We start from the raw sequence: 15,361 nt of genomic DNA on the forward strand, positions 1-15,361 counted from the left end.
AAGAGTGGCTGTCGTTGTTCCCTGCATTTCTCCTGCAGTTGTCTAAGGGAGAATACCATATCAGTGGTGGACCTGTTGGCTCGGAATCCACACTGTGATTCTGGATAACCCTAACAATAAAACAGCAGCATAAAAACAGAAATAAAACCCTCAACAAAATTAGAAATAAAATTCTTCATCTAAAGCCCATGAGAATACCCAAAAGCTAGAAAGACAATAACAGCCCAATCCTACCAAAAACCCTGTGTGATGTTGCTGCAGCACTAGTGCGGCTTCTGCTGCATCCTGCAAGGGGAGTTCTCCTTGGGGTAAAGGGACATTTCTCCCCTTGCCCCTGGGGTAAGCCTCAGCAGCTGCAACAGGCCAACTTGGACCTGTGCCAGCTATATCACAGGTACAAGTCTGCATTGATCTGTTCAGGCAGATCAGGCCTGGGAAGGGGGTAGGGATTTGGTGTATGCCTCCATCACTGAACCAGCCCCCCTTCCAGGTCCAATCCACCCACCCCTCCCCATCTCCACTCCTTTCCCCCATCTTCCCCCTTACACTGCCCCGTTCAAACTCATCCCCACCTTCCCTCGGCCCATTCTGCCCTGTCCACAGCCTTACCTCTGCCCATGGGTCTCTGTTAACCTGCTGGCATGTGCAGGAAGGGTCTGGCCTTTCCACCAGTGTGCCAGCTCCCTGCAATGCTACAAAGTGCTTAATGGCGCTCTGGCAGCAGCCAGTGATGGCAAAGCATGCATTCTGCTTGTGCTCCTTTTTAGTTAGGATTATATGAGTTTTGTTCCACTTCGGATGTGGCCTCAGTGGTTCCTGGTACTGGAGGAAAGCAGGACAGACAAAATACCCTTGTGTCACTCTTCTTATTGGCTGGCTGCTCTGGGTGAGACCATGAGGTCAGGGTTTTCACCCTGCATAGCTTGTTCTCATGTGGCTTCTAAAATAGAGTGGTTAAGGGTGCAATCCTAACCCCTTAGGTCGGTGCTTTCCAGCACTGGCATAGCACTGCCAATGTGCTGCATCCTGCAGTTGGGTGTCATTCATGGAGGTCTCCTCAAAGTAAGGGAATGTTTGTTCTCTTACCCTCTGAGTTGCACTACCCTTATGTCAGCACTGGAAAGCACTGACATAAGGGGTTAGGATTGTGCCCTAAAGCTCTGAAAGTGTGGGGAATGCCTTCTTGGTGCTTCATACTTATATTTTGAGCAGAAGTGAAGTAGATTTAGGCCCAAAGTGAATCCTACTTTTTGGTTTGTTATCTTTTTAATGAATGTCAGATTAATCCTTTTAGCTATTTTCAGTAAGACTTGGATTGGCTAAATTATAAGCTTTCTATGCTTGTGGGTTTTGGCCAAAGAGGTGTAATGAAAAACTTCTTTAGTGCAGTGCCCACACAGGTGCTTAACCCTCTGTGACTTTTCTGCTGGGCATTCATTGTCTGTTAAACTTGAGTTGGGAATGAGAAGCAAGCAGCTTTCGCACACTGACTGTGGAATGTATTTGAAACAGAAGGCTAGAGGAGATGCTCATGTGAAGTCTCTCTCCTGGTCATTGGGGCCCTATAAATCATCACAGTGGGAATATTCAGCAGAAGAACAACAACAGCATGGAGCAGAAACTGTCCTGGCCACCATGTATGCATCACAAAGCTTGTTTCTCATTTTTGTTTGCCCATCAACATGCTAATATTTTGCTGCAAGTGGTGTGAATTGCATGTCCTGAGGACATCGGTAGATTTTGAGACACAGTTCCCCTTTTGGGATCTGGGATTTCTCAAATGTTAAGAATTGCTGCAAACTGAGACCCATGGTTGGCTAGAAGAGCTGAGCTTTCCACCCCATGCCCATCTTGGTCACAGTTGTGCTTCTTGTTTTGGATTTTGAATGGCCATGATGTGACTAGAAATGAATGTAATGATAGATGCAATCCTAACCCTTTATGTCAGTGCTTTCTAGCACTTACTTAAGGGCAATGCAGCTCTGAGGTAAGGTAACAAACATTCCCTTACTTTGAAGGAGGCCTCCGTGAGTGACACCCAACTGCAGAATGCAGCACACATCCCATTGGCACCGCTGTGCCAGTGCTGGAAAGTACTGACATAAGGGGTTAAGATTGTGCCCACTATCTCATAAATGCCTCATTTGATGAGATTGGGTTGCTTGGGTTTTGAAGTCAGGGGAGACGACTGCTTAAAGTCGAATTGGGTATAATTTTTGGGTAAATTAACCCAGAGTAGCTACACTAATTTGTGTATTGTGACTGGAAAATTTAACATTTTTCCCCAAAGCCTTTGGCTGTCATCAGGAAAGAAAAAGATGTTGGGTGTTCATTAGCAGCAGGTGTAGAGGTGAAGAAACAAGAATTAAGAGTGATGGCAGTTGTCAGGAATCTGACCAAAGCACAGAAACAGCAGTCCTCAGAAGTCTATTCTAATAATGACTGGTTTCTGAAGACACCTTTCTGTTGTCCCTGCTCTCCAAGGACATCCCAGATTCTCTGCTTTCACATCTAGGGATTGTTCACTTTGCCTTTTGAAGTGTTCTGGTTACTCACACCACTCCATCCTTTCAGCTTCTTCACATGAGAAGAATACAAGGCATTTTGCCAAATCAGAGATGTCCCTCAAAGTGAAGGATGGTTGGAAAAAAAAGAAGCCTTAGCAGTCATTCTTTGCAGGGTTTTTTCCTACTTATTTCTGCAGGAAACTTGCTTTTTAAACTGGATACCAATACTCTCTGCGTTGAAAATATGCAGGCCTGGCTGGGGAGACTACGAGTGTGTGAGGAAGGGGGTGTTCTCATTAGCCCTTCAAAATAGCTGTTGCAGCTGAGAGAGGCCTGGCCAACATCAGAGCCATTTCTCCTGAGGAGTTGTCAGTTTGGCATCATGGAGTGCTGAGCCAGGAGGCTTTTAGCAAGGGCTCCTAAGTACCAGGTGCTTCCTGTTATTTAGCACTGCAGAATTTTTGCTGCATGAGACATAGCTCCCTGTAGATGCTGAACATGTGACATAGCAGAACTGAATAGGCTCTGGCTCGAATAACCAGTCAGCAAAATGTATGCATGTTTTGGGAGAGAGGACATTACCTCATATATTTGCCTTCGACATCTACGTATGCATGTTTTGATTTGAAATGTGTGCATGTTCAAGTACTACATGTGTGGCTGTGGTATTTGTGCTTGCACGTCCAATCTGTTTGCATGGGACATCAAAAAAGGGTGGTTTGATTCTCAAGTAGGTCAAAGAGCTAGTATGTGGGATGTTGCATACACATCAGTGAAATGGATCAGGCTATAGAACTAACCTACCCAAACAAGAGACTACCCAAACACGAGACTTCCTACTTGGAGTTTCAGAAATCACGAGGATTGAAACTTCAGAGTTCCAGAGGGAAAACATGATTTTCACACTAAAGCTTGCTTTTGTCTCAAGAAATGGCAAGCTGCTCTGTGCTGCTTTGTTTGTTTTGGAGACCCAGTGAAGGAAACTAGTGTTTGAGGGTTAATGAGGTCTTATAAAACTAAGAGATGCTCACTCAACTACACTATTGTAGTTGGAAGCAGTTGTTGGAATAAACATCTCCCTTGACGCCATTCTTGCCTCTGTTACAAGTAGCATTTACTGGAATGAGTCTTGGTGAGTTGGGCTAAATCTGAGCATACATGCACTTGGGAAAAGAGCTGGTCTGCCCCCTGTTGGAGTCTCTGATGAACATGTGGCTGAAGATTCCTAAGCAAAGCAACTCATCCTGTAAGAGGTTGCTTCAAAACATGTTATTCTCCCCTCTCCCTGTTATTTAAAACATGTATGCATTTGCCCCCAGGCCCAGACTGACTGGCCTGGGAATTGCATCAGGCTATTATTGCTGAAGTGGTGCTCCTCTGGGATATAGAGCTGTTTTCCTGCTTGGTTCTATTTATATTTATTCTCCCTTGTGCTCTGCAGCCTGGCTGTGGGAGGTCAGGTTTGTCCTCTGAGAGCAACCTGGGTGGTTGCAACTGATGCTGAAAGGAGTTTGCAGCTCTTCTTTCTCAGGATGCTGAACCTTCTTCTTCACTGAAGGAGACTGATAAGTTTGTGCCATGGTTCTGGTGTCCACTGACCTCTTTGCTAGGTCAGCAATAAAGCTTAGTCTCTGTTGGGTGCAACTGCAACCTTTCCATCATGCATGCCTCTCCAGAATGGGGGATGATGAAGTAATTGGCTGCTGGAGATTAGTGGAGACATTGTCATGAAGGAAAATCGGAAATCCAAGTGGGCTCTGCTATGCAGCCCTGGGTGCTTGTCTGAGAGATCTCTCATGATCAAAACTGGCTTCATGCAGGTGATTTCCTTGCCCTCAAACAGGGTCAGATTTCTAGGTCAGACATGCCAAGATAGCAAATCAATTGGTTTGCAGGTTTTCACTTGTCTGCTTGGGACTCTGCAACTCAGGCTTCATAGAGATCTTTAAATAGAGAGGCCTTACTCCTGTTTCTCTCTCACCTCTGTGGTCACTAGAAAAAGCAAATGTGTCATTATTATTATTAGTGCTAACATTTACGTTTACATTCATATCCCATTCTTCTTCCAGGGTGCTCTAGGGTCACATATGGGGTTTCCCTCCTATGTTATACTGTACTCCCACCTACCTTTTGTAGTAGGTTAAGCTAAGAAATTGTAACTAGTTGAAAGTCACTGTTTAGCTTCATTTTGGTAAGGGATCTAAATCTAGATGTTGCTGATCCAATTCCAATACTCTGTCCACAACATTCCATCAACTCATATAGGTTATCTGTTTATAGTGGCCTGACCATGAAAGGACCTTTTCATGGTTTGGTGCAACACTGTGTTGTTTAGAGATGTGGAGTCATATGATACGAAACAAGATCCTCTTTTTCCAAGAGCACTGATGCTTGGAAATAGTAGGATGCTCAATCCTACTATAGGATTTTCAGTCAGCATTGTTGTTTCAAACTCTTTTTCCCCTTGCTATAGACACACAGAAGCCACTTGACAAATGAGCTTGAGGAGACCCTGTAAGCAAACCCAGGCACATGCATATTTTAATGTTACCAGTCATGTAACATTTGTTGCAAACCAAGTTTACATCAACACTTAGGTCTTTATAACAAATACACAAGAGTAATGCCCTGACTCTTGTTCTATTTGTTCATGTGACTGTTATGGGGTGAGGCCCATAACCTTTACTGAAAGACCTGAACCTGAAAGTGTTCACTAATGTTCATGTGAACAAAACCATGACATTTTGCCAATTGTGTATTTTTCAGTGTTAAATGGCCCTGCAACTTCTAAGCAGAGGTTTCAAGAATCAGTCTGTTTGGAGCACAACATTTACATGGTCTGGTGTAACTAGGTGATCATTTGCAACACAAGAGAATAAGGCAATACGATTTGGAACCATGAAAAGGACTGGGGAAGAGGCAAGACTTGAGTTTTGGTGGGCAGACCTCTAGATGCAAAGGTGTGATGCCCTATTATTTCAATACCTGTTACTTTTTTCCCTTTCTCTTACAGGACTGCCCACAGATCCTCCCCTCAACCCAGATATATGTCCCTGTGGGTGTGGTGAAACCCATCACCCTGACTGCCAAAAACCTGCCTCAGCCGCAGTCCGGACAGCGCAATTATGAGTGCATCTTCCATATCCCTGGCAGTCCCACCCGTGTCACTGCCCTGCGCTTTAACAGCACCAGCATCCAGTGCCAGAACACCTCGGTGAGTCCATGGCTTGTAGCTGTCCTCTGAAAAGACTGTGTTTGATAACACCGCAGAAACCCTCTGCATGCCTCTGATACTCATGTTGGCCTGAGATGTGCAAATCTCTGATAGGAAATCTCATGCTGTTATTTTTCTCAGTACAAAAGACTTTGGATTCCATTTCTTGGGAAGATGCCACTTCTCTGGTGAAAGGACATCCCATTCACCCTGGTTGTTTCTTGCTGCTTTCGTGCTTTATCAAAAGATGAAAAATGTGTGTCTGCAGTGCTCTAGTAGCTTTGGAAGGATCCTGATCCTTTCTCTGCCATGGTGTTATCCACTTTCCTTCCTTTCTGTTTCTCTTTCCCTTCCGCTGTGTGAAATTGTTCCATGTATGATCAACATCCCCTCCTTCCTTCACTGCTGAGCCAAAACTACCCAAGGATCTTCTGTTGTGTTTTATGAGCATTTACAAAGAAATTTGCTTATGAAAGCCATATAAACTTGCCTAGGCCTGAGCCAGCTTTGCTGGTGTCCCAAAGGAACACTCTCATCTTCCTCTCTGCCCTGCCTACATGGGGACTGATCCAACTTGGTTACTTTTTTCCAGCACAGTCCTCCTTCCCACATGCACACAAATAGTCACACAGTTGCATTGCCACCATTTCTGCTGCATTGCCGATTTTGCTCACATTATACCACAAAGCTTCTCAGGTGTTCGTCTGATCCCTTCTCCTGAGTGCAACATTTGGTTGGCAGCTTTCATTCCTGACCTTTAGGACTTGATGTCTCCTGACCATACGGCTTTGCCTGCAGAACTCGGCCTTGTATTCCAAGCAACCACAGCAATCTTTCAGAAACACTTACCCAGTTGATATTGTTAATAAGAAGAATATTAATGTAATCCTTCTGCTTTAACATGGACAATGTGTTAGGAAGATTTGTATTAAAGGCCAATTCAGTTTTCTGATGTAATCTGTTCAAGAAGTTCCACGTCCCTCATGGTGTTGGCTGAATTATTTGCAAGAAGCCCTGATGTTAAAAACAGTCAGGTTAAAATCTTAACAGCCCTTTCATCTACAGAGGCTTTCCATTCCTTGGCTGACCTGTAGGCCACCTAAACTTCTGCTCATTTACATGAAAGCATCCTCTTCCAACTTAATACTTTAAAACAAATTTATATCACTTGTGTGGCGCAACCTCATTTGCAGCCTGGTGTGAGCCGTGTTCCCTGTTCTTCTGCCCTTCAGCAACTTGAGTCATATTGCAAAGCTATGGGAAGAGCTAGAGTTTGCTTGAAATTGTCTTTCCTCCCTCTTGCTGCTTCCAGAGGTCTTTTGTCATAAGTGTGTGTTGAGAGATCTTGGAGAGTACCATTTCCCTCTTCTTCTCTAGCTACAACTTTTTACACATACATTACTAATTTGAGGGTGCAATCCAAACTGCGCCCTGGACTGGTGCAAGTCCCTTGTGCCTGCCCAGGAGTGTCACTCAAGTGCTGTAAAGCACTTTTGTGCCACCCTTTCATTCCACAGCTGGCCTTCCCATGCTGCTGCGAGCCCTGGGAAGAGGTAAGTTTGCATTGGCCGAGTTCAGCCTACACAAGGGCTGGGGGGTGTGGAGCGGGTGGGGAGGAGGCAGGCGGGAGGCATTCCGGGTGGGGGGAGGGCTGTCGGCGGGTGTTCCTGGGGTGGGTGGGAGGGGACAGCAGGAGGCGGGGCCAGGATCCGGCACTTATGCTGGATCCTAACCCCGTTTCCAGTCAGCCCAGGGACGTCCCAGGCTGTTTGGATTTATGCCACCTCCTGAGCTCCATTGAGACTGCAGTGGCTCTCCCTGGGTAAGGGGAAAAGTTTCCCCTTGCCGAGACTCTGGCTGCCTGAAATTTGGTCTGGATACAGCGCAGGCCTGCTGTCCTGCCTGTTCCACCACAAGTTGGCATTGAGCTGTTACTTTATTTAGGATATTTATATACTACATTTGGCAAAAAGGTTGAAAGCTCTCAAAGCAGTTTACAAAGGAATAAGAAAATGGGTTCTTGTCCCAAAAGCCTCATCATCTTTAAAAACAAAAAACAAAAGACAACACAAAAGAGACACTAGCAAACAGCCCCTGTGAAGGATGCTATGTGGAATGAATGGAGACAGTTGCTCTTCCCCTGCTAAATAAAAGCCACCAATTTAAAAGATGCCTCTTTGCCCAGCTAGCAAGTAAAAGAGTTATTCAAGCAGAGGATTCTCTGTCTATGCTATAGATAATATTTGAATAAACAAGAAGTATTTTGGAAGCACATGCTAGCTACAAAGATGTAACTGAAACTTTAGACATCATGAATATAGTTATTCAGTTTAGTTGGTTGCAATGTGGTGCCTTATTTGTATAAATGGAGCAAACTAGGTGTAACATAGTAGGTGTGCCTTTTTTTCCTTTTTACTGTTTTGCTTTTAAGACATCGAATAAACATTATTTTTGCTGACATTCTAAAATTCAGATTATGGAATGGCAGTAAGACCTTGTAGCAGGACAATAAGGATTCAGCAGTTTAGGAGACAGAAGAACCCAAGTTTTGTTTTGTTTTTAAAGTGTGGTTTGCTGCTGCTGTTGCAAGTATACACACAGAAAACTTCAACACAATGAAAGGAAACACAATGTCAAGAAAGCAAATGATGCAGCAAACAGTGAAGTGGATGCTAAACTGAAAGCAGCAGAAAGAAAACACTTAATTTGCAGGTTAACAAAGAAAACCAAAACTGAAAAAGAAAACAGAGAAGTCGCACTTTATAGAACAGAGATTAAATAATGTTGTACCTCAGACCAAGTGCAGTTGAGGCTGCGTTCATACACCAGGGAAGAGAAATCAGAAACGACACACCCCTAATTTGCTTGCATCCACTGTCTTTTGTGAAATAGGACTCACAGATCTTGCCCATGGAAAGCTCCATGAACTCAGCTGTGAAGCTCAGCAACCTTGCCATTATTTCCCTTTTGTGCACCACTCTTGATTTTTCTTAGGGAAGCTTAAGCAAGCTGAAAAGGGACACAGTTGCAGCCCTGTTTTAAATGCTTTGAATAGAAATGAAGGAAATATCCATAATGGATGAAAAAGAGGATGAGTGAGATAAGGACCCCTTCTCTCGCCCCACTTGTAAGGACAGATCGCACTCTGGCAATTGCCCAATGGCAATAAATCTTCAGAGGCTGGTTGCTCATCCTTGCTCACAGCGCACTGCAGCCACTCTGCCAGTCATACTCTTGGAGACAATTCTTTAGAGGTCAACTGAGTGGCCATTTCCACAGCAGGAGGCCAGTTACACAAAATACCCACTCAGCCATCAGAGTGCCGTTACTGAAACATATACACAGTCTAATCGCATCCTGCTTGCAACACTTGAAATGGGCTTGTTTAGGAAGTGGGGGGGGGGGAACTTGCTGCAAGGCAGTGAACTGGCTTCAGAGGAGCCATTTTTATCTGCTTCAGAGGGAAGCAAATGGGAAGGAAAGTGATTTTTGACCTGCTTCAAGAGACTGAGCCAGCTGCTAAAATCACTTGTCTCACATCAGTTGTGCTTTTCTACTGAAGACTTGGGTGTGAGAATTTTGTTATTTCATAAACATGTATGTGCATGTTTTACGTCACTCACAGGTGTAGCCATATTAAACATACTGCAATTTGTCAGATGAGAAAAATCACAAATTTTAAGAAGTTGCAGTTTTATTGGGTTGATTGATGGATAGATTGGCCCTCATGGCAACTCTCAATCAAAATAATCAGTGTCAAAGCAATGAAATATCACAGTGCTAAAATTTAACAAAAACCATCAAAAGCATCTGCGCCAGTATCAAAGCAGAGTATAATTAAATATCACACGTAACACCCCACTGTCCCAAAAGCCTTTTGAAACCAACCAACTTTTGTTACCTTTCTGAAAACCACAAGTGAGTCTGATGGACTCTTCTAATTTCCACAATGGAAAGCTACAGTGTCTAAAAAGGCCCTACTCCTTTTTCTGACTAAGTTTACCTCCGAAAGCTTTGGCCAGTTGATCAGTTTTGCCTTGGTCTTTATGCACATTGCAAAAAACTGAAGATAGCATTTCTCCAAAGCAGTACTGGGTTTTCCCATTTTCTGGGTTGGGATGAAGTAAAAATGCATGTTTGCAGTTCGAGAGCCTTTCAAAGTTTGCTCACAAGGAAGCACTAACTTCCTGTTATTAGAATTAAATTTGAGCAATGCAGTCTTTGGGTGGAGTGCAGGTGACGGAAAGACAATTGTACAATCTAGGATAGAGATTTTCAACCCTTTTCATCTCATGGCACACCAAGAAGGTGCTAAAATTGTCAAAGTACACCATCAATTTTTTGTCAATTTTTAAGGCACACCACACTGTCGACTGGGGGCTCAAGTTCCCCAATGGTCCTTCTAATATGTGACTCTTCCCCGACTCCTTCAGTGCACCTGCGGACCATTCGTGGCACGCCAATGTGCTGTGGCTCAGTGGTTGAAAATTACTGATCTAGAAATTTATTCTGTCGTACTTTGTTGACACCCACTCACATTCTGCCCTGCCCATTTGAATGCTTTTGCTGTGTCCCACTTCCTGTTTCCTCTTCATGCCGTTTCTATTTGAAGTTTATTTAGAATAAATGTTTTTTTGTTTCTTTTTCAATTGGAAATATAAAAAAGAGAGAGAAAGAACACCAATCTGAACTCCCACATGTAGCTAATCCAGTTTTCCCTCTTCCCTTACCTAAGATCCTTGCATTTCGCTAGGATCACTCCTCCTTTCCTGAAGTTTCTACTTATCCTATCCTTTTGTTCATGCTTCTGAGATGATGACTCACAGGCTAAATTCTGTTGCCATTGTGTATTCTCCACCCTGTTATATTTGCTGAGTCTTCAGCATTCAGTTTCAGAGTCTTTCCCCTCCAAATCTCTTGTTGTTTAAAATCTCCTATTTCATTTTAGCACACAATTGAGCCTAGCTCACTCTAAAGAGATTTGGTCTGCTGTGTACTAAAGGACACTAACAATAAACGCTGTGGTTGAACAACAGCAGAAGTGCTGGCTTAATGGGTCTTGAAGGTTGTATCTGAAATGCAGCCTGTGGGAGAGGAATCCAGTATCTATAGCAACACAGAACCTGAAAGATGGGAGGATGTATTCTCATCTATAAACAGGAGATTGGATTGGGCTTAAAAGGCCATGAGGTAACTTGAATTCTATCTATGCCATTACTACCTGATTGACAAAAAGATGCTAAAGAATGGAACACCTTAAACATTTCCAAAACAGAGTTATGCCTGCTTCCAGTGATTTGCACTTCTTTAGAATTTGCTTAAAGGCATAATGTTGTAGCCTTTTGATAAAAGGATGAATAGAGTCATCCTTTAGTCTACTAAACTGTGTGTATAATAGGAGCACAGAGATGGCTTCATAGGTAAAAAGAAATCCAATTATCAATGCTGTGTGGATACCGTACTCAGTAACAATTTCTGCCATGTTGTAACAATGGGAATGGAAAGGAAAATGCAAGCATCACACAGCAAAGAAATGTCAAAAGTATGATGTCATTCAAATACATGGTCCCAATCTAAGAAAGTTAATGCAATTGTGACCCCATTCAAAGGAAGCACAGGTGGAACACATACACTTGTTCCACCAGCACCAGCTGCCACAAGAGCACAGTTCAGCACTTTGTGGCAGTGTAAGCCGCCAGTGCAGTGGTGGGAAGGCTGGCAAGTAAGCCCTTTCAGGGAAGCAGAAAGAGCAGGTAAGCCTGTGCCGGGGGGGGGGGGGGTTGGAGGGGGGTGGAGTAGGCAGAACAGGGAGGGGTGGGGGAATGGGAGTAGGGAGGAGCATGGATCAGGCCTGGGAGGTGAGTGGGTTCAGCAGTGGCAATGCACACTGAATCCTGACCCCCTTCCTGGGCCTGATCCACCTACATGGTCAATGTGGACTTTTGTTGGCTATATAACGGGTGCACGCTCAAGTTGACCTGTTGCAGCTTCTGAAACTTATCCTAAAGCAAGAGGGCAAATGTCCCCTCATGCTGAGGAGACCTCCAGCAGTCAAAAATCCCCTATGGGATGCAGATGAAGCCCTGCTGATGCAACTGCATTGCCAAGCAAGGATTTAGGTAGGATTGGCCTCTTAGGCTGGAATCTTGTGCACACTTAATTGGAGTAAGGCTGCAATCCTAACCACACTTACCTAAGAGTAAGCTCCATTGAACAAACTAGGCCTTACTTCTGAGTAGACCTGGTTAGGATTGTGCCCTCAATCTCATTGAATATGGTGAGGCTTGGTTCTGAAGTACACACACAGAATTGCAGTGCACAAGCCAGTTCACAAAGCTTTCCTATGCATGAATAGCCTGTGCACATGTCTATGTGGAAACAGCTGCAAGTATTCCCATACTGGAAGTTCTAGAAATGCAGCCATAGTTATAGAATTGATTGTTGACTGTTTCTCCATGTAGTTGCATAATTGGTCAGTCATGTGTTGGGGTACCTGACTGTGAACTGACCCCAAGCCCTACAGAAGTGACTGGGATTTAAGAATGCCATTAAGTGGTAACTTTCCATGGTCTTCAAATACATTCTTGGCCCTGCCTGGCAACTCGTAACAATTCAGCAGAGGTGCTACCCTGCTTTCCTACTTTCCTACTGCCATTTCTATTCCTGCTTCTTTTTCTTTGACAGAGATCCAGATTTGGTCTGAATATTGATAAACATTTAGAGATTTTTCTAGAAAACAAAATCAAGCATTTTTGTTATAGAAATACATAGTCCCCCCCCCCCCCATTTTTGTTTCCTGTTTCAATTTCTTTCTTTCTAGTTATTGGATATTGCGATTGTATGCCAGTTATAACTCTAGAATTCTTTTTTCAACTCAGGAATCTGTTCACGCCTCCAGAGGATGTGAGCTTTCTTAACATTTAAAGGCAGCTAGCCAGGCACTTTTGAAGTCTTCACGTTCACACTTCTCCACATTTTTCTCTATTCTCTGCTTTGTTTCAGTCCATCTGGTTTGATTGTATTGCTTGCTTCACACTTTGCAAAGTTGATTAACTTTGAGAGGTAATGTCTAACTTAAAAAAGAACTGTTTGGTTTGTGAACAGTTCTTTAACTTTATGGTAGATATCAAAATGGGACAGATTTTCATTAGGTGTATATATATGCATGTGCATGTGAGTGTTTCATAGCACTTGTGTGGCAGTACAAAGGTCTACTTGGTCTACACAAGATTTATATGCAAACATTTTTGGCATTGTTTTTTCCAGAATGGGGCTTTATCTCACTGTCAGAACAGATAATGCAGTATGTGATATAGTCCCTGGAGTCACAGCTACTACTGATTCTTAATACATTGTATAAATTCATTTATGCAATTATCTATCTCAAGATGCGGTACTGACCACTAACTTAGTTGACTGTACAAAAGGATTAAACAGGTTCGTGGAGGACAGGTTTACTAATTTGTATTATCTATGAACGCTAAATGAACTCTGGTGTTCCCTATCAGCCCAATAGGAATATTTTTTGTTGCTGAGTGAGCATGATTCCCACCCCTCTTCAGTAAGTGCTTCCATTGTGGTTGAATCATCTTGGAATTTGATTGCATGACTTTCATAAGCGCATACTGAACAGTACCTGCGTTTGCTGGCACCCATAATCTTGGGAACATTTGAAAAAGTTTAAAAAATTTTTTAAAAATTAATTGATTTCCTGAGATTTTTCCTGATGTCCCTGTTGTGCCGCCTAAATATAGAACTGGTATTTAGGTATTTCAAAGGGGGCAAGAGAGACAACAGCAAGATTAAACTGTCCTTTCGCACCAGTGTATTAGTACCCCTCTTTAAAAAGAAAAAAATTCCTCTCTGCAACAAGACTATGGCATCCCTCACCCCCATTATATGGACGGGATATAATACCATTGTTGCCAGTTCTTTTTAGTAGAAATCCATGAGGAAAATGCTTTGTTTTTTGTAATCTTAGAGAGATACCTTTTTATTCTTTTAATATGGTTAGAGTTGCTTTGGCTCAAAGCACAGGATGGGAGCAAGCTGGCGAATGTTAAAGGGAAGTATGTTCGGACTCTCTTGCCAATTTAGTGTTTCACAAGTGTATGGAATAAGTCACTAAGAGATTCTCTTGCATTTTTTATTTATGTATTAAAAATTTATTCCCTGCCTTTTAACCTATAAACAGGTTCTCAAGGCAACTTACAAACATTAAAGCACAATAAAACCGATAGAAGTAATTAAATGCATATTAAAGCATAGAGCAAAGAGACAAAGCATCCATTCTTAACAGTGGCAGCCTTTAATCCAAAAGTATTTATATGCTTATACAGTACGCGTGTGTGCGTGCACACACAGTATAATATACTATATAGTTATTAGTTAGTTGGCAACCTTCAGTCTCGAAAGACTATGGTATCGCGCTCTGAAAGGTGGTTCTGGAACAGCGTCTAGTGTGGCTGAAAAGGCCGATTCGGGAGTGACAATCCCTTCCACACTGGGAGCAAGTGCAGTCTGTCCCTGGCCTGTCTCCCTGGCTATGGGCCTTCCTTCTTTGCCTCTTAGCCTCAGACTGTTGGCCAAGTGTCTCTTCAAACTGGGAAAGGCCATGTTGCACAGCCTGCCTCCAAGCAGGCCGCTCAGAGGCCAGGGTTTCCCACTTGTTGAGGTCCACTCCTAAGGCCTTCAGATCCCTCTTGCAGATGTCCTTGTATCGCAGCTGTGGTCTACCTGTAGGGCGCTTTCCTTGCACGAGTTCTCCATAGAGGAGATCCTTTGGGATCCGCCCATCATCCATTCTCACGACATGACCGAGCCAACGCAGGCGTCTCTGTTTCAGTAGTGCATACATGCTAGGGATTCCAGCACGTTCCAGAACTGTGTTGTTTGGAACTTTGTCCTGCCAGGTGATGCCGAGAATACATCGGAGGCAGCGCATGTGGAAAGCATTCAGTTTCCTCTCCTGTTGTGAGTGAAGAGTCCATGACTCGCTGCAGTACAGAAGTGTACTCAGGACGCAAGCTCTGTAGACCTGGATCTTGGTATGTTCCGTCAGCTTCTTGTTGGACCAGACTCTCTTTGTGAGTCTGGAAAACGTGGTAGCTGCTTTACCGATGCGTTTGTTTAGCTCGGTATCGAGAGAAAGAGTGTCGGAGATCGTTGAGCCAAGGTACCCAAAGTCATGGACAACCTCCAGTTCATGCGCAGAGATTGTAATGCAGGGAGGTGAGTCCACATCCTGAACCATGACCTGTGTTTTCTTCAGGCTGATTGTCAGTCCAAAATCTTGGCAGGCCTTGCTAAAACGATCCATGAGCTGCTGGAGATCTTTGGCAGAGTGGGTAGCGATAGCTGCATCGTCGGCAAAGAGGAAGTCACGCAGACATTTCAGCTGGACTTTGGACTTTGCTCTCAGTCTGGAGACACTACTATATAGACATATACAATAAATATTCAATTTAAAAATGTATTTCTATTCAGTTTGGACCTGAGTTTATGTGGTCTTACTATAGCTGAAACACCCTAAAGCTCTAAATATGCTGAACCTAAGGGAGATATATAGTTATAGTATGAACAGCCCAATCCTATGCAGGATTGGATTTTTTCACACAGAAGAGACTTCTGTTGTTGCAAA

The 15,361-nt window shown here is 43.5% G+C and overlaps 1 protein-coding gene across 8 annotated transcripts in view; it reads left to right on the forward strand.

The window, feature by feature from the left end:
- PLXNA1 (plexin A1) overlaps window positions 1-15,361 on the forward strand; it is a 400,969-nt gene that overhangs the window by 279,924 nt on the left and 105,684 nt on the right. For all 8 annotated transcript variants that reach the window (XM_066617858.1, XM_066617857.1, XM_066617855.1 and 5 more), the window contains exon 10: window positions 5,521-5,721. In XM_066617858.1, coding sequence (XP_066473955.1) covers window positions 5,521-5,721 — 201 coding nt within the window. The remainder of the gene's footprint in view (window positions 1-5,520; window positions 5,722-15,361) is intronic.

This window comes from Tiliqua scincoides, chromosome 2 (assembly GCF_035046505.1).
Source record: "Tiliqua scincoides isolate rTilSci1 chromosome 2, rTilSci1.hap2, whole genome shotgun sequence".
NCBI classification, from domain to species: Eukaryota; Metazoa; Chordata; class Lepidosauria; order Squamata; family Scincidae; genus Tiliqua; species Tiliqua scincoides.